This window comes from Artemia sp. Qi Xiang Cuo, chromosome 19 (genome assembly GCF_049724085.1).
Source record: "Artemia sp. Qi Xiang Cuo chromosome 19, ASM4972408v1, whole genome shotgun sequence".
Lineage (NCBI taxonomy): Eukaryota > Metazoa > Arthropoda > Branchiopoda > Anostraca > Artemiidae > Artemia > Artemia sp. Qi Xiang Cuo.
This window is the reverse complement of record NC_142812.1, coordinates 23,912,714-23,937,565: the sequence shown is the minus strand read 5'-3', so window position 1 is coordinate 23,937,565 and position 24,852 is coordinate 23,912,714. Positions and strand designations below refer to the sequence as shown.

The 24,852-nt window shown below is 34.5% G+C and overlaps 1 protein-coding gene across 1 annotated transcript in view; it reads left to right on the top strand.

The window, feature by feature from the left end:
- Sbf (SET domain binding factor) overlaps positions 1–24,852 on the top strand; it is a 167,787-nt gene that overhangs the window by 81,845 nt on the left and 61,090 nt on the right. The window contains exons 16-17 of the mRNA XM_089104945.1: positions 11,426–11,704; positions 20,807–20,992. Of these exons, the coding sequence (XP_088961071.1) occupies positions 11,426–11,704; positions 20,807–20,992 (465 nt within the window). The remainder of the gene's footprint in view (positions 1–11,425; positions 11,705–20,806; positions 20,993–24,852) is intronic.

Sequence of the window (24,852 nt, the reverse complement as noted above, 5' to 3'; positions counted from 1 at the left end):
AGAATCGACTTATTACGCTGATTCCAAATATATAAGATTCATCAAGTTCAGTGTTATCCATCAAAAGTTACGAGCCTGAGAACGTTTGCCTTATTTCTGAAATTGGTGAATCAAGGAATATTAATGAAAATTAGAAGTTTTAAGATCCTATATACAAATGTTGAATTTTGTATTATTTGCCAGAAGAAAGATCACAGGTGCGTATTTATTTTTTTCCAGGGGAGATCGTATCGAAATAATGGTCCTAGAGGATCAGGAGAGGGTGCATTTGAACGGAAAGGAAAAGTTCTAGTGCCCTTTTTAAGTGACCAGAAAGATTGGAGGGCAACTAGCCCCCTTCCCACGCCCTTTTTCCCCCAATATTATCCGATTAATATTTTGAGATAGCCATTTTGTTCAGTATAGTTGAAAGATCCAATAACTATGTCTTAGGGATAAAATGACTCTCCATAGTCTTTTGGGAAAGGCCTCTAAGTTATAAAATTTGCCCATCATTTACGTATAGTGTTTGTTATTGGGAAGTATTCAGACATTTCTTTTTTTTTTGCGGGGAATTTTGTGGTCGGGATGGGTTTCCATAGGGAGGATTTTCCTTGGGGAGGGAAATTTCTGGGGGGAGAATTTCGCAGGGGGAATTTTCAGCTTTTTTGGGTTTACTGGGTTTTTGGGTTTATTTTCCACGGAAGGGGGGATTTCTGGAGTAATCGAGAAAACGATTAGATTTTTTTTTCCAAATGAAAGTATGCTAAGGGGAATTTTACAGGCTGAATTGTTCGCAAGAAATTTTACGGGGAGGGGATTATTTTCAATGGGAATAAATTTCCATGCAGGAGTTTTCCGTGAGGGGGGGGGATATTTCATGGAGGGGAAGCTAGATTTACCGGCATTATTTGAAAAACGATCAGACATTAAATAATAAAAAAAGTTTTTAAACTGAAAGTGAGGAGCAACATTAACACTCAAAACGAACAGAAATTATTCCGCATATGAAGGGGTTGTCCTCTCCTCAATACCTTTCTCTTTTGGATAAAGTTTAACTGTTTGTCCCAATTTTTTAAGAACGGCTTCTGAAACACAAACTTAAATTAGTTACACCAACTCAACCTTGCTCTTTAGGCTAAAGTTTGACTGTTTGTCCCAATTTCTTAAGAGCGGCTCCTGAAACTCAAACTCACGTTAATTAGACTAGGAAGCTCTTTTAAAAGTGCTAAAAGCTTTAGCATAAATATCATAGTATTGAGGAGGGAGGCAACCCCTTTATATACGGGTTAACTTCTGTTCGTTGTTAATGTTGCTCCTTAATTTCAGTAATTTTTTTAAAATTTAATTTCTGGGTAAAGTCAGCGCTTTCCTACATTTTATTTTTATGATTTTCGATTTTTTCATATTTCTTTTGATTTTTGACTGTTCAAGCGCGTACTTGGGTTGAAAAAGGGACGAGACAAGATATATTACCCCTTATTACCCCTTTTTTCAGATTATTATTCCAAGATTTATGCTTGTGAAACTCACTTAAACCCAAGATTATTCTAAGCCTCGAAGGATAAATCTGACGGATTCGTCCTTTGATCTATATATTTAAATCGTATCAAAAAATGGAATAATGTCAATAAATTTGCAACTTTTAGTGGACTTCGCTAAAATATAAAAAAATGAGAAAAAATTGGAATACAATAAAAAATAAATGAAATTTCTTGATGAAATAAAATATAGAACATATGACAATTTTCTTACTCCAAAAGAAGAGAACAGTGAAATTACGGCAGAATAAAAATGATACGGAAAAATAACACATATTTTGAAGAAAAAAAGAACAGTTTTAGAAGATTAGTATAACTATATAAAAAAAATTGAATTGTCAAATCCTTAATTGGAAAATAAGTCATTGTTTTGCAGTCCCCTCATCCCCCCCCCCTAAAAAAAACACGAACAACAAAATTTGCTTAAACAATTACTGCTACTACTACTACTACTAACAAATCACCGCAGCACCAAGCCGCCTGAGCCCAACACAATTACGCACGCTCCTCCTCCACCCCAATCTATTCAAAACCTCCCTTTTTACACCCGCCCACGAAGTTCCCATTTCCTTTAAATTTTTCTTTATGACGTCCTCCCACCCCAGACGGGGACGAGCTGCTTTCCGTTTAGCGCTAGTTAAAAACGGTTGGCTTAAAAGAACAATCTTCGGCAATCGCTTTGTCAGAAGTGTGTGAACAGCTTCTTAGAAAAATCAAAGAGTCAAATACCTTGTGACCTCGTAGGGGATGAGGCCAAGGTTCACTACTGAAGGTTCCCCGGTTCAATCCCGCGAGTCACAAGGAAATTCTTCATGTTAAAGTCCCGCGTGTTAATTTTTTTCAATAAATTATTTAAATTATTTAATTATTATTACTGATTTTGATTTAATTATTTTGATTATTATTTTTTACTTTTTTTGGATTTAGTTATGCTTTATTAATTAATGTTTCATTAATTATTCTCATTTATTAACTGCGCTGTCTACTTTATTTTAATAAAAATAAAATTTCCAAAATTACAAAATGATTATAACCGTTAGGTAATTTATTTGAAATTTTGCGCCTTAAAATTACTGCACCCGGGACAAGTGCCCCGTCTATCACTCCTCTAATACTGTCTCTGCTTAAACAGTTTTCAATGATAATTGAAATCAAAATGGAAAAAAGGACAAGTTAGTGCTAAGCATGGAAAAAAGGGATTTTCCTTGTTTTTTAAGCCAGGGGGGAAAATTGAACCTTTGAAAATTGAATTTTCCGCTATGTCTTTTACGTCAAGAAATACTGGTCTTTTTTAAACTCGAATGAGTTTTGCAAACTGTGTCTTCAAAGATAAGTTACATGGGATGCCGGAAGTGCCGAATTTTTTGTTAATATTTTTATTAATAAAATTATTTTGTTTTTATCAATTATTAATAAATAAGTAATTGAGTTTATAAATTAATTAATTAAAATTAATTAATAAATTTAACACATAAATTATTGATACATTAATTAATAGTTATTATAATTTATAGAACATATTTGTTTTTTTGTATTAATAAATTTTATTAATAATTTTCAATCATTATTAAATATTCATTTTCAAAGTTTAAACAACTTCTGTTGGGTTATTTTTGTAACAAATTTTCGCAAAACAACTACAAATGGGAATTAAATTTATGAAAAATTGTTTTAACATACTCGCGTACGGAAGTGAACATCGGGGAGGCCCTCTAGGTTTGATTATAAAAACCCCGTCCCTCGGACATCCGAGTGTTGACTTAGTGTGAATTTAAGGGGTTTCCAAAGTGAGAGTATAATTTTAGAATAATGAATTGAATAAGAGAACGTTTTTAATTAAATATTTTCCAATTGTTTTGTTTCATGCAAAAAGTCTTTGTGTCAATAAACTCAAAGACTGCTTACGTTTTTACCAAGTTCAGCACAGGTTCTATTTTCTAAACTTGTGACAAAAATTTCTTAGATAAAAAAAACTGGAATACATTTTTCTCCAAAAACGTTGCATGATCGGTAAAAGAACATAGTTTTCGTTGTTGTTGAGAAAAAATCTCAAAATACTATCGACAGAAAATAGATTTTGTGTGTTTCTCCTTTGATTTCGATTTCTATTGAACCAAAAAGTATGGGTTTATTATAGAGTGGGAACTCAATTCTGTCGACAAAAAAACTCAACACATTTTAGCGTTTGCCGACACTTTTTTGTTCAGTATAATAATAAGAATAACTAATTGGTATAATTAGGATAGTAATAAGTGTCTGATCTCAGTTCCTGACAGAATTGCGATTACATAGCTTAAGAAAAATGCAAAGTATCCCTAAACGATAGATGGCGTTGGTATATTTTTTTTGTCGTGCGCCAGTTCTCACTCTTATAAGTAAGCTATACTCTTTGTATTAACGACAGGTATTATTTATTTCTTATATCCAAAACATTTTATCAACACATTTCCCAACACATGTAAGCTTTGCTTACTTTTTTTTTATTTCTGTCGTGATTCACGTGATTCACCATTTAAGGTAGTGAATCACTACCTTAAATGGTGTTCTACAATGTCAAACAACTGCCAAATCCCATTACTGAAACACAAATTTTGACTAGACATGTCTCATCTCATTTTCTCGTGTTTGAATGGTCAGGGGGGGGGGGGTATCTTTCAAGCTTCCTACCTCCTTGTATGTACTTGATGAAGGTATTATTTCACTGAAATCAAAATAAGAATTTGGTAAAAGGCTGATAATCCTTGGAGTTTATTTTTAAATTGATCTATGAGTGAAATACTACAATATATCTGGCTTTGTAGGCAAATGATTGTGTCTAGAATGTGGAGAGCATAAAAAAAAACTAAAGATGTGAAATACCAAAGGGGAGGAAAAAAACAACTTCAAAATGCCTAAAGTTTGAAGATCCTTTCATTTCTCCCTATGCTGTCATGGGTGTCAGCTCACGAAAATAAAGGCGGATAGAGTAATGAAGATACAAAAAAAATACTTTCAAGATTTATGTTTTTTGTGGTTGTTTATTAAAAAAAAATATCAAAAAGATATTTTTAAAATGTAGGGGTGGGATACTTACTCGCCCTCTTTCATCCAATTGGCAACTTTAATCGATATATTAAGTTCAGAAATTATTTGAATCCAAAAATACTAGTTTCTTAAATCTCGGTTCAGTGGATGAGGTACGAATTGAGAGCTCTATTCTACTGTGACTAGCGAAAGAATTTCCTTGTATAGCTTTAAATTTTGGCGTAAAGTCTTCTAGCGAGTCCACATACTGCGTCCTCTTATTAAATACTGATCAAAGGCTGGAAATAAATTGACATCTGATGTTCATATAATTTAAATCTTTGGAGGCTGCGGGATTGAGGTCTGAAACGCAAAGACTTATGAAACACAGAGGTATTTACAGCGTTGTAGAAGACTTGAAGCAAAGAGCGTTAGATTTACATTAAGATGACCTATAATAAGATAGTTATCTTATTAGATAGCAAGGGCAATAGTTAGGATGGGGTAGTAGTTAATTTAAGTAAATTAGGAAAGTAATAGTTATGATTGTCAGGTCACATTTAACAGATAAAAGATGATAGGTTGGCAATGGTGCTTTTAGGTAATTGAATATAACAATAATTTTTTCAACTGAAAGAAAGGAGCAACATTAAAACTTAGAACGAACAGAAATTATTACATATATGAGGGGGTTGCCCCCTCCTCAACACATCACTCTTCATGCTAAAGTTTGTTTTCGTAGTTTTATAAAAGCTTATTATTATTCTAATATACAAAAGGTGACGTCACTAGAAATATAATTCTTATTTATTGTTCTTTAAAAAAAAACAGTAGTGATTAATATATTTGCAAAAAGTATTGAATGAGGAACTGCATTGCACATTTCTTTAGTGTTACTAAAGTGTTGAGCTCAAATTAAATGTTTGAAAACGCAATTTTTTTCAGCCGATAGTAAGAAAAATGGGGGGGGGGGGCTGTCTTAAAGTTTTTGCTAAACATTGCTTATTAAAACTCAACGGCTCTTGTTTTTGAGCAGTCTTTCTTAAAGAATTATGACAAAAAGTCAAATTTTAGCGTAACGAGAGAGGGCTGACAAAGGGGCAGCACCTTTCTCCCACATATATAGATTAATATCTGTTAGTTTTAAGTTTAATTGCTGTTGCTTGATTTCTGTCATAAAATTTTTTTTTAAGTGTGTTTTTCATTTAAGTTTTTGTTGATGATGGCTGATCCAAGTTCATTATATTTTTGTTTTTTATGTTGATCGCCGATTTAAGTTTATTATATTTGTGCTCTTTTTGTGTTCATGGCCGTATTTTTGGCTTTAATACACTTATCTATCTATCTATAACGACACTTATGTTTCATGAGTCGTTATTAAAAAATTGGGACAAAATTCAAACTTTAGTGTAGAGAGTGAGTTCAACACCTCTCATAGCGAGGGGGGACTTTCTCATATACGTAATAATTTCTGTTATTTTTAAGTTTTAATGTTGCCCTTTACTTTCAGTTGAGATTTTTTATTTAATTTCCGAGCGTTTTTCAAATGATGCCCGGAAATCCAGCTCCATCTCCGTGGAAAAAATCCCCTTCCACGGACAGATCCTCTTGACACTTCAATCCCGGTGAAAATATGCCCTGAACAATTACCCTTAACATCTGCATGCGTAAAATTGAGTCGACAAAGAGAAAGTAAGACAAATATAAAGAATTTCTTATAGGAAGGTGTAGCAAAATCCCTCAATGTAGAATTTGTCCTGAAAAGTCCTGAATTTGTTTTGAAAACCTCCTGGAAATTTCCCTCCCCGTGAAAAATTCACCCTCTGGGGAAACTCCCACGAAGAAAATTCATCCCCCCCCCACCCAAAGATGTATGCACATTTCCCAATAACAAAAACTATACGTAAAAAATGGAAAAATTTTACAAATTAAAAACCTTTCCCTGGGGGGTGGGAGGGGGGGGTCATCTATCTCCAAAAACCTAGTTATTAAGCCTCTCAGGTATGTTGAACAAAATAACCAAAATTTTTATCAGACGATTTTGGGGAAAATCAAGGCATGGGAGGCCGGCTAGTTGCCCTCCAATCTTTTTGGTTCTTAAAAAAAGCACTAGAACTTTTAATTTCCGCTCGAATGATCCCCGGTGTTCTAGGATCATTAGTTCGATATGATCCCTGGGGGGAAAATAATAAAAATAAACACGCATCCATAATCTTTCTTCTGAAAAAAAAATACAAAATTTCAATTTTTTCAGATAGGAGCTTAAAACAACTACATTAGGGTTCTCTGATACGCGAATCTGATGGTGTGATTTTCATTCGACTTTCAGGGGATGTCCCCTTTTTTTTCAAAAATCTGGGAAATTTTCTCCTGCTCGTAACGTTTGATGTGTAACATTAAAATTAATGAATCTTATATATTTGGTATGAGCATAATAATTCTATTCTTTTTACATGTCTACTGGTACCGAAATTCTGTATTTTTAGTTTCGGTTACTATTGAGCCGCGTCACTCCGTACTTACAGTTCGTTACCCCGAACTGTTTGATCTAACTGAAGCCAAAACAAAAGCAAGAGATCCACGAATAGGGTGAAAAGAGGTTATAAGAAAAATAAATTAAAGAAAGTTGAAACTCCATAAGGGCGGGGGGGGGGGGTGTTAAGAGTGAAGCTATAAATGAAGTTGGAAGGAAGAAAGTGCACAGCTTTGTTGACCTCAGGTGGTTTGGTGCCGCAATAAGTTGGTGCTGCAATAGTTGCTGCAGCAGTAGGAGAGTTGACATTTCATCTTGCAGGTGTAGCCTACACGTGAAGATTGTCATATGAAACGCGAACATCTCTTATGAATTAGTCTAAATTAACTTTTCTCCAATCTAAACCTTGTAACTAATTAACAAGATCTCAAATGAGGGGATCAAGAGAGAAAAATGTTTGAATATGTGTCAGTAGAGGGAAGGTTGTGTAGAAAACATACTAAAAGGAGAAAACACTAACTAAATGTTAGTTTGTTACTACACGACTTTAAAACTTAGTGATTTAAACCGTCACTTAAACAAGGGTATTATCAATCACACCAATGGTTTTTACGTGGTATTAGTTAGGAAAACCATCATTCTAACCAATGAATATAAACTATGGTTAAATCTCATTCAAAGGTATGGGGTATACCATAGATTAGTTATTAAACCATCAATCAGGTTCTTATGATATTTTCGTATACTTATTAATGTACTTGTATATTTATTTTGTACTTATATAATTGTTTAGTACTCAGGTATTTATGGTATTTTGTCTTCTTTTTCTCTTCTAGTTGATATATTTTTTACTTTATTCTAAAATTATATTTCTATCTAAAAAATATTTTCTTTGCTTACTTTCTCGTAAATAATTCTAGCTGTAAAAAAGAATTGTAAAAAGTTGTAAAAAAGAATTGTTAGTTCTTCACTTGACAACAATTAAAACAGAATGTAAATGTCAGAAGTTACGCTTGGGAATAATTCTACATATTCAAAAATATTTGTTTTCTGTTATTCTTAAAAAAGAAAACATTTGAAAAATTTGCTCAATCTTTAATAGATAAGAAAAGTATTAAAAGCATAATTTAATAGAGAGAGAAAAAAAAAAAAAAATCAAAATCACTTGCTGCAGAAAACGTATTTTGAGTGGGTGCAGGAAATGTCTTTTTTTAATCTAATTACCAAAGTCTCATTGTCCCAGTTTGTGCTATTGTGTGTGTTATCGTGTTTAATTTATAGCTTTTAAAGAGGTTATTTATTGAGTTTTATTCATTATTGAGTCGAATTTTATTTATTTCATTTTAAATTTAGTTGGATGGTCTAGTTTCACCCCCCTCCCCCAACTGGGACAATGGAATTGTCCCAGTTTCCTTGAATTATAGCTTTTAAGGTTGGAATGAAAAGTCAACGAATCAATCCTGACCTTTCAGATCTTTTAAGATATTTCTTATCAGCAATTTTTACTAATTTCGATTGAGACCTAGCTTTTTTATTTTTGAATAGGTTGACGTGGTTGACGGTAACCTGGAAATTGAAGAACTTCAAATGGAGGTTTATGTTTTTGGATGCAGAGGCAGAGCTAAAGGGGGAGGAAAGTAATTTCTTAGACCACACTGCTTTTCCATTTGCGAAAAATTTAGAGAGAAAAACAGGTCTAATTTAAATAAAGAAACGAAATAAATAAAGACAACGAAATTTTAGTTAATAAAAAAAATCTGAATATTTCAGCTCCACGTCCGTGAGCCTTTGTCAACCCAAAAAAAAAAATTCAGGAAGAAGAAACAGTTTTTTCTCTATAATAAAATCATCTAAAAAAAAAATACAAATAACACACAAGATAAAGAAAATAAAAAAACAACAAAAAAATGTAGTATTTTTATTTGGTTCTAGGCGTTATCCCCCCCCCCTCCCCCGCTCGTGGAAAACATCCCCCGAAAAATACATCATCACTGAAAGGAAATTATTCCAAACAATTTACTCGCCACTGACAATTCCCTCACACGAGGGAATTTTCACACTTGAGGGAAAATGAATCAATTTGTCTAGTTCTTATTCACAACCACTCGAACAGAAAGAACTTAATAAAATAAAATTATTTACAATGTTCCAAATGGAATGAAACCCTCAACCCTCAACCCAAACAAATATTTGTAATCACATTCCAAACACTTCCAAAACTGTTTTTACTCTCTTATAAGACAAAACGAATGTATATCAAACAGTTCTTGGTAACGAACTGTAAGTAAGGAGAGATGCAGCGGCAACCGAAACTCTAAGACACAGAGTCTTGGCATTATTAAATGCATCAAAATAATCGAATTTGATGCTTATTCAGAATGTATACAATATATCAAGTTTAATGCTACCCATCAAAGGTTACGAGCCTGAGATTTACCCCATGTTTTAAAAATGAGTAAAACATCCCCAAAACATCAAGTGATCTTAATGAAACTCATACCATCAGATTCATCATATCAGAGAATCTTTGAAAGCGTTTCAAGCTCCTATGTACAAAAATGTGGAATTTTGTATTTTTTTTTGCTAGAAGCAAGATCACTGATACGTATTAATTTTTTTTTTCGCAGGGGTGATCGTATCGAACCAGTTATCCAAGAGTACTAGGGGGGGGAGTCTTATTTAATCACAACCAAAATTTTAGTATAGTACCCTTTCTACGTAACCAAAAATGTTGGAGGGCAGCTAACCCCCCTCAACCCAAAGTCTTCCTATCAAAATTTTGATATAGCCATTTTGTTCAACATAGTCAAAAGATCTAATAGCTAAGTCTTTAAGGATGGCCTACCCCCCCCCCCCCCATAGCCCCCGGAAAAAAGGGGTAGAAGCTATGAACTTCCCCATTATCTACATATAATATTGGCTATTGGGAAGTATGCATATACCTTATCGATGGGGGGGGGATTTCTGGCGAGGGGTTTGCGTGGGAGGATCTTTCCACGGAGGAATTTTTCGTTGGGGAAGAGATTTTCATCTCTTCTTCACATTATTTAAAGAACGATATGAAATTAAATAAAAACAAACAAGTATTTTCAACTGAGAGTAAGGAGCAACATTGAGACTTAAAACTAACAGAAACTATTATGTATATGAGGGGGTTGCCCCCTCCTCAATACGTCGCTCTTTACGCTAAAATGTGACTTTTTGTTCCAATGATTGAAAAATGATTCTTGAAACACAAGGGACCGTAAAAAAAAATTAGCGTAAATAGGGAAGTATTGAGGTGGGGGGAACCTCCTTATATACGTAATAATTTCTGTTTGTTTTAAATTTTAATGTTGCTCCTTACTTTCAGTTGAATAAACTTCTTTTTTTGTATGCTAAAAGTGGCACTTTACGTATAGCAATAAAATATTATTTTTGTTTACGTGTGTCATGTGTGGCATTTAATGGCATTTTGGTTCGTAAACATCAAATATTAATAATACTTTGGTTTGCAATGCTCCGTATGACATTTTTTGCAAAAAACATCTGGTTCATATGAAAAAATTAACTAATTATATCCTTTTATTATGGAAGTGAATAATTAGAATAATAACATTATAAGCCAGCTTGTTGTCTCACAGATACTAAAAGTGACGCTTCGTGTTGCACCACTAAAATGTCATTTTTGTTTGCATATGTCTTTCTGTCTCTTCAAAAAAAAAAAAAAAAAAAAAAAAAAAAAAAAAAAAAAAAAAATTCGCCGATAATGACTTTTATTCTAGCTTGTTCAGTTTTGTCTTAACTGGACCCGAAGTAATGGAGATGATACAATTTGGTCATTTCTCTTCTTTAAACGCTTTGATGCACACACACCTGACTACATTTGGAAGTTCGATTGCCCTTGATGTGTTTTCTAAGTTTGGTCGTTACATCTGACAGAACTTTAAAAAATAAGGGGCGGGGGGGGGGGGGCTTGTGGATTTTCGTCATAATTTTTTCTGTAGAAATCCTCAACCCAAATAGAGAAAGTTCCTATCCGTGGTTTTGGGGTCGTGGTTTGAATTCCGGAAGTTTTCCATTTAAATTATTTTTTTCGAAATTTTATTTTGTTTTCTTCGAAGTAGGTTTTAACTACTTTCTAACGTCAGCCTGAGAATAAAAATAACTTAGAATAAAAATAAAAAAATAGACGAAAATAAAAATAGCTTACTTTCGAAGTTAGATCGGTTTCATTTTGCACCTTGTTAATACTATTTAGTACGCTAGAAAAGAAGGTTTCTTTCTTTTGCAAGTTTTGATTAATTTTGCAAACTACATAGAACATTTGTCCCAAATATAACTACTAATTCATTAAGAAAATATTCTAGGAGTATAATGATTTTTTTTTGTTTAACCCTTTTTTGAATATATGTTCAAAGTAGGGCTTTGATTTTATTTGTCTTTCTAGGCCATGAAAGATGTTTATCCTAAGACCGATTTCATTGGTGTTGAATATCCAGACGCCAGACAAATCAGAGTATCTTTCAAGAAGCTGATGCGATCCTGTGTTCCCAGCAACTTGGTATCTGAATCAGATCAAGGCTTGTATAAAGGAATTGAATCCTCCAGGTGGCTTGATTGTGCACACAATATCCTACAGGTGGCTGGAACAGTAGTTGATCTCCTTGACATTCAGGGTGCTTCTGTACTGGTGGCACTTGAAGATGGCTGGGATGCCACACCTCAGGTACATTTAGTCTCATTCAATTTTGGTATAAGTTTATAACTAGTTCAACCATAACTTGTTATTCGCTGAAGCTAAGTATTACTTGGCTATCTCTCTTCTTCGCATCCATCTTTCCAGTTCTTGAGAAGACGTGCTATCAATAACTGCTGTGTAAGTTTTAAACCTCATATCTTTATGTATGTTTTGTTCGTATTAAACTGGGTATTTTTCTATGTTTCTTTAGTTGTTTGGGGGGGGGGGCTGTTATTTTTTTCTGGTTGTCTTCTCTATGGAACTTTTTGGGTTTAGGGGAATATATATCAAAAGCATTCAATATGCAGAATGTTCTATGATGGTCACAAACAAAGAAACATACTCAGAAAACAGTAGGGAAATATTTAGTCAAGACAGTGGAGTTTTCTTCAGTGAATATTTCGGCCGTATGTTTAAGGGCCGTCCTCAGCACAACACAAGCAAAAATAAAAAAAAAAGAAACATTAAAATGAGAACCTTAAAACTAAAAACGTTTTTAAAAACTTTTAAAGCAGTCCTATCATCCTTGTTTCAGCGAAGAACAACCAGGACTGATAGGAAAAGTGAGGTGAGATAATAAATTCATTCAAATGAAATAAAAATAATTAAATACACGCTTCTAAAGCTAATCTTGCTTTTTTGGAGCAAGCCTTAAAGACCTCTTTGTAACAGGTTCACTACTAATGTCTATTGGTTTAGTAAAATATTTTGTTGCATCATTTTTAATTAAATCTGTACATAAAGAATTTAATGAATATTCCCCTAAGTCCCTATTCAAAGAAATATTATGATTTATTTTGAGTCTAATTTCAATGGATTCCCTAAACATCTGTTTTATTCCCAAATTATTACTAATGAGAGAGGATTTTTCAAAAAGTATTCGGTGGCTGGAGTTATCAAAATATGGCTGCCTAAAGCAGAATCAAAGGAGTTATTAGAACTATTTGAAATGAATGCTTCGTCTATGTATTCTTTGTATTGGTGTAGGTGCTTTTCTAAAGTCTGATAGGTTCTGCCTACATAGCAATTGCTACAGTCACATGGCATTTAATAAGCCCCTCTTTGGCTAGTAACTCGGGTTTTATCTTTACCAGAGTCTAAGAAATTTGTGATTTTAAAATTATTAGTGAAAACTACACACAGATTATTTTTTGTAGAAACACTTTTTAATTTTGTTGTGATCTTTGGGATGTGATTATATTTGTGGGCTTGTGAGGAGCCTGAAATTATGAAAGATCTTTGATTTTACGGGAGTCTCTTGCCAGTCTACGGCTTATTGTATTATTGACAAAAAGAATGGGATATCCGTTACCAAAACGAATATCTGATAAAATTTTTTTTCTGCTGTTATGTGCGAATCGGAGCAAATATTCGGGGCACGATCAAGGAGAGAAGATACAAATGCACTTTGAACTTGTGGGGGTTGATTTGATTTAAAATGAAGATATCTATTGTTTTGCGTTGGTTTTCTGTAGATAGTAAAATCCAGCTTATCAATACCACGACATCTAAAAACGGTATTTTATTTTAAATTCAATTTCTATGGTAAACTTTAGATTTCTATCATAAGTATTAAGATGATCTAAAAAAAACAACTTATGTTCAATTTCCTCATAATTCCGAAGTCATATTACGTCATCCATGTAGCGACCCCAATAGAAATGTTTTGAAAAATATGAATTTAAAGCCCAATTTTTGAAGCTCTTGACATAGCCCAGTAGCCCAGTCATAGTATCCAGCCCAGTAGTCACCAGTAGCCCCGGTATAGGTGCTCCCGTTGGCAACTCTTAGTTGCTGAAAAAAGGAATCACGGAACTGAAAATACATTGAAAACTTATTACAAATTTTTACTAGGGTCGTTAAAACTTTGCAATCAATTCCTGTCGCTGAATCTTCGTTTAAGTGATTATTTTCTTCTATTAGTTTTGTAATAATTGATCAGAAATAGCTATATGAATATTCGTATACATTGGAACAATGTCAAAACTACTAACTATTGTGTTCACTGTTATACTTGTGTTTTAAGTTTTTCAACTAAATCTGCCGAATTACTAATGTAGGAGTTTTGGGAAAACATTAAAGGTTTGAAAGCTGTGCAAAGCCATTTAGCAATGTTGGAAGCAGACTTTAGTACATGCTACGATAGGTCTTAAGGGAATACCTTGTTTATTTAGTTTTGGTAAACCGTAAAATTTTGGACAGAAACCACAACGGGAGAAAAATTTATTGTATACTTGTGGGGTGATTTTACCATTCGGTTTTAGCTTCTTATAATATTATTAGTATATTAATCAGTATGATCGTGAGTTATCGTTTTATATATAATTTTTTCATTTAAATGTGAATAGATTTTGCTGTCGTAATCCATCGTATCCATGAAAAATTGCTTTTGCCCGCTTTGGTTATTATAATAGACGGGTCTTTGCAGAGATTAGATAATGTTTTTATGTCGTGCAAATTTTCTTGTGTAATGTTGGTAGGGGACTTAACTTTTTTTGCTGTTAAAAAATCCCAGTCACACAATACTTATTTGAAAAATCCTCTTTCATTAGTCTCTTTCATTCCTCTTTCATTAAAATTCTGTTTTATTTGGGCATAAAACAGGTGGTTACGGAATCAATTGAAATTAGAGTAAAGATAAATCCTAATATTTCTTTAAATAGGGACTTAGATCAATACTGATTAAATTCTTTATGCATAAATCTAATTAAAAATGATACAAAAAAATATTTTACTAAACCAATATATAATAGTAGTGAACCTGTTACAAAAAGGCCTTTAAGGCTTACTGCAAAAAAAAGCAAGATTAGCTTTGAAAGCGTGTATTTAATTATTCTTTTTTCGTTTGAATGAATTTTATTATCTCACCTCACTTTTTCTATCAGTCCTGGTCCTGGTTGATCTTCGCTGAAGTAAGGATGCTAAGACTGTTTTAAAAGTTTTTTAAAAACATTTTCAGTTTTAAAGTTTTTTAAAAACTATTAAAAAAATTGGTTTTTTAGTTATTGTTTAGCATCTGACCTGTAAAAATCTGTTTTGTTTTAAGCCGGATTAAATTTGGAATAAATTATAATGGACAGTTTAGCAATAAGTGAAATAATAAATTGATATTTACGGACTTTCACCATTGGATATTATTACTTATTCAGGTGCTGTATTATCGTACTGTCTTTTTAACTTATGAGCAGTGTTTTTTGACCATCAAGAATGACGGATGGTTTCCAAGGTACTTATATCACGGAAAATGGATTATCGAAGGTGGTTGTCAATTCAGGACTATTTTTTCTACTAGATACCTTTTCCAGTGGAATAGACCAAGAATAAATTATTGAGCCTGCCTCTTATTCTATAAGCTTGGAAAATCTTGCCTCCCTAAAGACGCTGGTATGGAATTTGACAAAATGTCGTATAAAGCCTATCAAGCTGAGGGGTAAAGCTGCTGCCACTAACACGCTAAAGAACATACTAGATCGCATGGCTGAATATGATTCGGCCGGTTTCGTGTGGCCTATTATTGTGCCAAAGAATATACGTGAAATTCCAGTCCTGAAAAGTGAATCATCAATTAGACTTGACTGCTTAGTTTCCTCGTGTGAACAGAAGTTAATGAACCTTTCTAAGGTATCCTGCATCTACAGGCAATTGTCACCGATAGGCTCCCATCCCTTAGTGAAATCCCCACTGAATGGCCAAATTTACCGTCACTAAGCGAAAAATTTGAGCTTCTGAAAATCAGTTCACTTCCCATTAACTGGTCAGATCCGCTAGAGCGGAAGGCAGATTTAGATCAACTAGGAGTGAATGACATTTATGACGTCAGACGCAATAGAGACTCTGTTACATTAAAAGTTTAAGTGGATAAGTTGGGACCTGTATTGAGCTTGATAAAAAATAGTTATCCGGATGGCTGCGTCAAATCGAGAAAACGTGAGCTTGCGGGTATCATGCATGGATTGAGAAAGATTGTGATTTGGAAACCCTAGAAGGAAAATATTCCGGGATGTGTGGTTTCAAGCGGCTTGGACAATCTTCTGTGGTGAGAATAACTTTCAATTCAGAATATCTTATGAAGTATTATTTTTGCTATGGTTTAAACATAGATTATGAGTATTTTCTGATTACTGGTGACAGGAAGCTCCCGAGGAGGTGTCAGCGTTGCCAGAGTGTATCCCAAAACGCTAAGAAGTGCCAATCAAGGGCTATGAAATGCGCCCGCTGTTCGGGTGACCACGAACGCTCCAGAGACAAGCCTTGCTCTCTTCCGGTTCAGTGTGCGAATTGTGGCTCAAAAGACCATCCATCCTTCAGTTTTCGTTGTCTTCAGATTCGTAAGCTTATAAATGCAAAGTAACAATTTACCTGATCGATTGCTCGTTTCCGTTGTGTCTTTTAATTCGAACGGTGTTTTTGGTAAAACTGAAGTGTTAAGGCTGCTTTTGCCTACTAATTGAATACTTTGTTTACAGGAACATCACCTTCTTGATTTTGCTTTGTGTTTTTTTGATACGTTTCTTCCTGGTTATAAACATTACTCGGTTCCTGCTATACCTACTGGGGGACGCCCGTCGGGAGGGCTAGTTACTCTTATACCCGATACATTTGATTCTCGTCTGATGTTTTATAATCATTATTTTCTTGCATGCCGTATTTCTGAATGTATTTTGATTAATTGTTATTTCGCAACAGATTACCAGAATGACCTGTCTGATTATTTATTCTAAGATACATTTGGTAAACTGAGGGCTTTTGTACAAAAGTACTTAGCTAATTATGATATTTGTATAGCGGGCGATCTGAACTACAATCTGCTTTCAAGTTGCGTGTGTTCTTCTCTTTTACTTTCTTTATTACCACTTCTGGCTATCGTAAATAAAACGGATAATTGTACTTATTTTCATAATTCCGGGTCAACTAGTAATCTTAATCACGTTCTTGTTCTTAATTCTAGTTCGGTTTCTGGTTCGATAGAAATGGTTGTAGATTTCCCGATTAGTGATCATAGACCTTTAAAGTTTTCACTTTCAATTGTAGGAATCCCTCAGCAAAGAAATGAAAGAAAAAATTGACCTTGGAGAACTAAGTTGATTTGGGATCAAAATCTTGTTGATTCTTATAGGGTCTGTGTAGATTCTGAAGTTTCGAAAGTTATTGTACCTGATTATTCCAGTCTTAAACCTGCAGAGTCTACATTATTAGATATAGATTGTACATTTCACCAGCTTGTCCATTGCCTTAAATTTAGTGCAGATCTAGTTTTTGAGAAGAAAAGATATAAAGTAGGAACTGAGATACCTTGTTGGTCTAATAACGCAGATTTGGTAGCGGCGAACAATTTAGCTAAGCTTAATTATCGCCGTTGGCGAGACATTAGTAAGCTCCCAGATCACCCTGCGTTTTTTAGATGAAAGCTAGTAAGGCGGGATTCCAAAGAGAATTCCGGCGGCATAAAGATAATCGATAAAAGTTGCTTCAGAAAAAGTTGATGATGATCAGCAGTCATTGTGGAGAAATTTACAAAATAGGAAAAGAGCAGGTTCAAATAATATCTCTCATAAAGCCCCAACAGAGAAAATGTGGTTGGACCATTTTTCGAATGTAATGTCTTTATGTAATCATAATCCTGAAGAGGTCCAGTTTTTTCTTACTAGATATGATCTGAGTGTAGCTATGAAGAGTCTTAAAAATAAAAGTGCTCCGGACCATGATGGAATTTTTTCTAATCATCTGAAACTTGTCCCGGGTTCATTTTTTGCTAAACTTTTGTGTTTTTGTTATCTGATTCTTTTTTCTGGGCAAGCGCCAGCTTCTTTTAAAACAGGAATAATCACGCCGTTTCCAAAGCATGGATAAAGCAAGTACCAGTCATGCAATTCTTTTCAGCCTAATGCTTAACGATCTCAATTAAGTAAGATGTTTGAACTTTGTGTTATCTCTTTTTGTTTTGCTTGATTTCGGTTCGAATCCTTTGGGGTTCACTAGTGGTACAGGTTGTGATCACGCGCATACTACTTTTTTTTCAAATTTTAAACTCTTCATGGCTTATAAGAGACCCTTTATATTGTTTATTAATGGATATTAAAGGAGCTTTCGATAATCTTTCTCACGCATCTGCTCTACTTAGCTTAATAAAATATGATTTACCACATAACCTGGTTAATGTTTTTCGTTCGTGGTATTCTGGACTTAAAATTCACATTGCCTCAGGATCCATAATTTCTTCTGATGAAGTAGTAGTTAGGAGGGGGGTTAGACAGGGGGGAGGGGATATTATCGTCGTATATTTTCAATTTGTGTCCAAAAGATTGTTTTGCTTCATTTAAAACCTCTTTGATTTACTTAGCAGTTGAAATTAGCTATTTGGCTTATGCTTATGACATTATTTTACTTAGTCGGTCAAAGAGTGTGTTGATTGAAAATTTTAAGATTTTAGGGAATGAGTTGAACAAAAAAGGACTAGAAATAAACCTTGCGAAATTCCAGTATTTTGTGATTCATGACCCTCTTAGCTCTCCTCCACTTGATTGCGGTAATGATCGGATTTTTCATGCTTTGGACAGGTGATATACCTAGGTGTCCCATATTCTTCTGTAAAAACACTATCACCTCTTTTAATAATAAGCCATCGGGAAGTTAACATAAGAAAGACGTTCGGTTCCCTCGTTCATCTGCGGGGTAATGTGAGAAGGAATATATTAGCTAGACTGTATCAGTCAATGGTTCTACTTTGATTAGTTTTCCAGCGGTGATTTTGAAAACTTTTCCATCTTCTACTTCATCTCAAATTAAAGTTGTGTATTTTAGATATCTTAAATTTCTACTAGGTTTTCCACTAAGTGTTCGTAATACTTCTTTAAAATATATGTATGGAATAAAGGACCCGCTTGATGTAATAAAGATTAAGTGTGAGCTTTTAGTTCAAAAGGCTCGAAATTATCTTGAGTATAGAAAATTATTCCCGTTTTTTGAAAAATTATAACCGATGTTAACCAATTGATGCAGATGGTTGTATTAATCGGTAGTTCTGGTCGTGTTAATTGTAAGTTGTGTCTTCATATTTTATATTTATTGAATGTACTCCTCATAGTGTATACTGAGGGAAAATAAAAGTATTATTATTATTTTAATCCAAGTTTCTTTCTTTATATTTTTGCTTGTGTTGTGCTGAGGACGGCCTTTGGACATAGGGCCGAAATATTCCACTGAGTTGAATTTCACTATCTTGGGAAACTTTTCACTATTGTTTTCTACGTGTGTTTCTGTGTTTGTGATGGAAAGGCAGTGTGGTCTTCTTCGCTGTTTCCTACGATGGCCATCTATTAATGAATGGAAGGTTAAGTGTTTAAGAGAACTAATTTTTTTTTAATTTCTACGTGGAGATATTAGGTGCAAATGGGGTGGAGGAGTGTGTGCAGCTTTGCTGGCTTTCGGCGGCTTTTTGCCACAATGAAATGTTGATAGTAGTAGTTGTAGATATCCCAGTGTAGCTGAAATACATTTGTTTTAGTAGATTTACGAACCTGCATCACAATTGTGCTTTGGCAGAGATATATCAGCCAGAGAAGCAGAAGTATCTATAGCAGAAGTGCTCTAAAAATATTGGGCACCTTCCATTACAGTAGTGAGTCATGGCCACTCCGTTTTGTTTACGCTACTGTTAACCATATCCTTTAGGCACCTCAGCTTTTGCCATAGAGTTACTGTAGTTTACATTGTGAATTGGATTTACAATCATTTTTGATTGGTCATACAAATTTGTAATCAAAATTAATAAATTCAATTTTAAACAACTTTGATCTTTGGCTGCACTTATCTCGAAATATATTTCTATATTGTAGATATTGAGGTATTTATTTTTAGATTTAGTCTACTCTGCCCTCATTGCCGAGGTTTTGTGGCAGCTGCTTTGATGCTTCAAAATATTTTCTTTTACCTTAAGGCACCTTTTGGGGAGAGGGTAAAGAGGGGAGCTTTTAGTAGATTTGGATAAAGGATCAGCGCGCTTAGCTGTGTTGGCCTGAAGTGCCTTGGTGCTGCAGCAAGTTGTTAGTAGTAGCAATCGGTGAATAGATCACATCAGATCTTTTTAGGCCTTATTTTGTTTCCTTCTCATAGAGTTATTTCAATAGTTAGTTATGTGATAGCACTATAAACATTGTTTAGTATACAAAATTAGTACACAAATTGCACACTTAAATTGTGTTGATGGCTCTGTAAAAAAAATAAAAATAAAGCATGAAAATTGATAGCACAAAAAAGTTGGCTAGAAAATAATTTTAAAAAGCTGCAAAAATCTTGAAGAAAATAAAAATTGATTTGAGGCAATACAATTTTTAGGCCTTTTTTATTTATTTTTTGGATTTGGTTTGCTTGAATGTTAATCCTCTTGGAAACTCCTAAATGAGCCTCATGACTCCTCCTTTTTTCTTGTCATGTTTAAACCAAAGAATATGTAACCTAAAAGAGAGCCAATAGAAATGCTTGTTTATATTCTCAATTTGTCTCTGAAAAAAACTCACAAGATATTCATTTCGAAATTTTTTATCACAAATCCCAAAGTGCCGAATTTGAGTCTTGGGGTCATAAAAGGAAAACAAGCAAATAAAACTAGAAAACTAAAAAAAAAACGGCAAACAATGCAAAAACAACAAAAATAGAATGAAAAACTTGCCTTGTCAAAGTAATTAAAGTGTCAGATTAAGTTAAAAACTATAAAAAGCACATCACAAATTCGTTTATATGCATTTTTATTACGTTTTTACGAGTCTGATAAATATTTTTTTTTTGGTGGGGGGTGGGGGGAAGGGTTCAAACCCTGATTCTGTCCCCCTGGATATGGCCTTGAATGATGCTAACCATTTTAATACCAACGAATGAAATTCGCACTGAAAAAAATAAACAAAATAACAATGATAATTTTTAATTTTCGTTTGTCAATTTTTAATTATTTTTTTTTCGAAGCATCCAAATAAATGTAGAAATTTAGATGTAATCAACGTCTTCGATGGTAAAATTTAAAAGAAAAGAGAACTTAAGAAGTGAACTTGAGCTTTCTGGATTTTAAAGCTTGCACAATGATTTTATCCGTTTCAGATAACTTCGATTGCACAGTTATGCTTGGACCCATATTATCGTACATTAGATGGATTCAGAGATTTGATTGAAAAGGAGTGGCTTGCCTTTGGGCATCGTTTTGCTCATAGGAGTGGACAGGATGGCTCAACTCAGAATAGCGCATTCACTCCTGTGTTTTTGCTTTTCTTGGATGTCGTTCATCAGGTAAATTTCTTGTACGCAAAAATAAAATAAAATTTATCAGCCTTTCAGTTCTCACTGACTGCTACAATTGATAAAATTTTTTCCCGTTTTGAAATAATTTATCAGTTATATTACTGATCAATATTTTTGTTTGCTTAACTTTGTACTACTTCTTGTGCTGAAGATCCTTCTTTCTTTCTTAATATATTGGCGATTTTGCACTTGGTGAACTTGCTTATTTCTAGTATATTTTTGTTATTTTCAATCAGCTGTTCTTAACTATATCTCTCCCAAAATTAATAGATTTTCGGTTTCTCACAAGTTTTTCATTTTTGAGGTAATACTGTGACAGTAGTATACAAAAATTAAAAAGACAAGGAGAAGTTTTCTCTTCTGTTTCTTGACGTACTTGGCGATCATAAATTTATATACTTGACTTATTTTGACTTAAAGCTCTTGTTTGGCAGCGTCGCCAGCATAAAAGAAACCAGACGTCAGCGCCGTTTGTCGTCTCCTGAGTGGTCTGTCCTGGGCAAAAGTTAAGCTTAATTAGGGTTGATACTCCTGGTAGTGTGTCCACCGCAGATGACGTCTGTCCTTTGTGTGCGTGGTCGCACTTCCAGCCGTTTGCAGTTGAATGAAAGTCAAAGATAAGTCGAACGGGTGCTTGAGCAGGAAGACAAAGTAGATGATCGCACCAGCGCAGCGATAGTTTTGTCTGCACAGCATCTACTGTCATTGTCTTGAGTCTTGAGCCAAGCCTCTGACGATTACAGCACAATGCTAGCAACTGAGGAACAGTTGACTCGTCTTTTTTTGAGGCGGCTGATCTGTAGTTCGAGAAATATTCTGAGAAATCGGCTGAAGACCGCATTCGATTTTGCTGCTCTTGCTGATTTCTCTCCTCCAAGATTACCAATAGAGTAGACAATTGTATCAACTTAGGTTACCTATTTGACTATCTTACCACCCTGGCAGCTTACTTCTATGTTGGCGCGCACCCAACTGGATGGAGGCTCAGGTTTTAAAGGCCCAGTGCTTCCTCACCCCAAGTGGCCGAATTTTTAGTCACACTAATAACCCCACGAAAAATTAGTACTTTGCTATTGGCACACCAGGATATGAACCCACATCCTAAAGGACATAGGATTGCTGGTCTGGTGTGCTATGCACTCTGCTATGGTGGCTCAAAGCTCAAAGTAGAAGAGTGGGTTATTATTAGGTACAGGGGAGTCCTAAAACATGACTGAAGGTTTAAGCAGAACCGGTACAACCGGCTTCTATCACTATTTTAACTTTTGTCACCATAATTGCTAGTGACAGATACAGTTTTTCAAATGTCACCGTGTTTGTTCGTGATTGTTGTATTCAAGACTTTTTCTTTGGTCTTGTAGGATTTGGTCTTGTAGGATTTTTTTTTTTTTTTTTTTTTTTTTGTCTCTACCACCACAGAAATTATTAAATTGGGGGATGAAAAAAATACTTCAAATCAAAAACCATGTTGAAAAAAAATGACACCATTTGTACTTTTTGCGTAGAGTTAAATGGAGTGATGATTGTGTATTTAAAGCCAACAGTTGAAAATATCACTCAAGTTTTAAAAAATATGGTTGCAAAGTGTTGTATGTCGCATGGTTGCAACAATAATGACGGGTGTAACCCGTCATTATTTGAAACCAAGAATTAGGGACGGATCCAGGACTTTTCTTAGGGGGGGGGGTTGCATGATAGATTGTTTCGATAAACTTGGAAACAAAGAAATTCCAGGAATTTAAAAGGAACCTCGACAATTATGCGTCGTAGGTAGGTAGTGAAAATGGTCGTAGGTTTAATCTAAAATGTGGTGAGGGTTAAAGCTCTAATAAATCTGTTAAAATTAAAATGATGTAGAAATTTTGATACAAAAAATATTAAGTTATAAAATTCATCCCGCCATAAAAAAAAACAAAAAAACCTGTTCATCATCTATAAAAAAGATGATATTTAATATTTTCTGCATGATTTTTCGCCTTTGAAATTCTGACCATCATAGTGAATGACTTAAGCTTTGTATTGTCAAAAAAATGGTCTTGAACCATCTCTTGGAATCTTGCATTCATTATGACTATTTTTATTGGTCAAACCATTTAGCATGACGTCTAACTTTGTGGCATCGCTTAGTAATTATGATAGTAAAGAAGAGCAGGAAAAGAGGCTTAAGATAGAACTTGTATATTCGTAAAAGATGTATTAAACATTAAATATTAGTTCTTTTAAGAGTGTAACAACAAAAATAGAACAAAGAGATAGAAATACAAGGAATACATTTAAAACGAGGGTTTTAAAGCATTAACTAATCACTATTTTTTTCTTAAATAGACTTGTAAAAAACAGTGTCAACTTTGACAAAATATCTAAAATTTACTAAACATAATTTCACTTTTCATAACAACGTAGCTATTCTTTTCACTTTTTTAAGTTTTATATATTTTGCTTAAATTACAGAATTAATAATTTTATAAGGAAAACTCTATTTCTTTATTTCTACTCCCGCCATATCTTTTTATTACATGGTCGACGTCTACTTCAAAATTTTGGTGGACGTTTATAATTGCTAGTCCTGTCAGTCTAGAGTCCTGTCAGTTTAGAGCTCTTCGTTAGTATTTGCTCATCTTTTCATACTCAAATATTCGAAGAAAGACCAAAATCGTCAGAAAAAATGAACACTAATAAAGATACATGTAGGTTTGTGCTCCAAATTAAGTATATGAGTCGAAATACTCCTTTAAAAGAAACAAATAATTATGTGTTTGTTATTTTTGTATCTGATGCGTATAGATTGGTGATTTAAATTCTTAGGGTTTCAAGCTGTGGTAGATTTTCAATTTTTTTTTTTTTAATCTTGAGATTTTCAGATGTTCAATTCGCTCGGAAAGCCTTATTGTCATTTACGTCTATCTTACCACGTCTACTGAGAGCGAGAATCGACGACAAGCACGGGAAGATATCTGTTCTTACCTGCTACGCACCGACAAACGAGGTCCAAGATGAAGATAAGGACGACTTCTATGCGGTACTGTTCTCCGAGTTCTCGTCCGTACCTCCAAACGACTACCTCCTAGTCCTAGGAGATTTTAACGCTGGTGTGGCTAACAGCTCTGGTCTATACGATACTGCTGTTGGACATGTGACAGTTGACGCTCTGAATGATAATGGTGAGCGGCTGAGCGGCTGCTCAGTTGCTGCATCACCCACGCTCTATTAGTGACAAATACCTGGTTTGTGGGAAAAGACATTGAGAAGTACATATGGAACAGCAATGATGACAGGACAAAAAAGATGATTGATTACATCATTGTTTGACGACGCTGGCTTTCGTCTGTCCAGGACTGCCACTCATACAGAGGTGCCGAGCTCGGCAATGCCGACCATCGTCTTGTCTCTGCAAGGATAAAACTCCGGCTCAGGGCCAATAAGAGTAACTCCTCATCCACTAAGAAGATACACCTCTCGACTGAAGCAAGATCCCTAGGTTCGCGAGCGGTATACGGTTGAATTCTCTAACCGCTTCGAAGCTGTCCAGCTGTGTTTAGAAAGCAAGTAAACATGGACCACTTTCAAAGAAGATGTTCTCAGAGCAGCTACCGATGTTGTCGGCTCAAAGCCATAAAAGAAGAATAAGTGGATTAGCAGCCATACGTTTTATATAACTGAGTAGAGACGGAAAGCGAGATTAAAAGAGATAGGACACTCTACAGACAGCTCAACAAACAACACAACTCCTTGCTCCACAGGGACAAGAAAGACTTCATTTCGGGTAAAGCCGCTGAGCTCGAGCAAGCTGCCCAAAAGAAAGACATAGGTGCAACATTCAAGATCCTGCGCGAGCTGACTGGCCAACA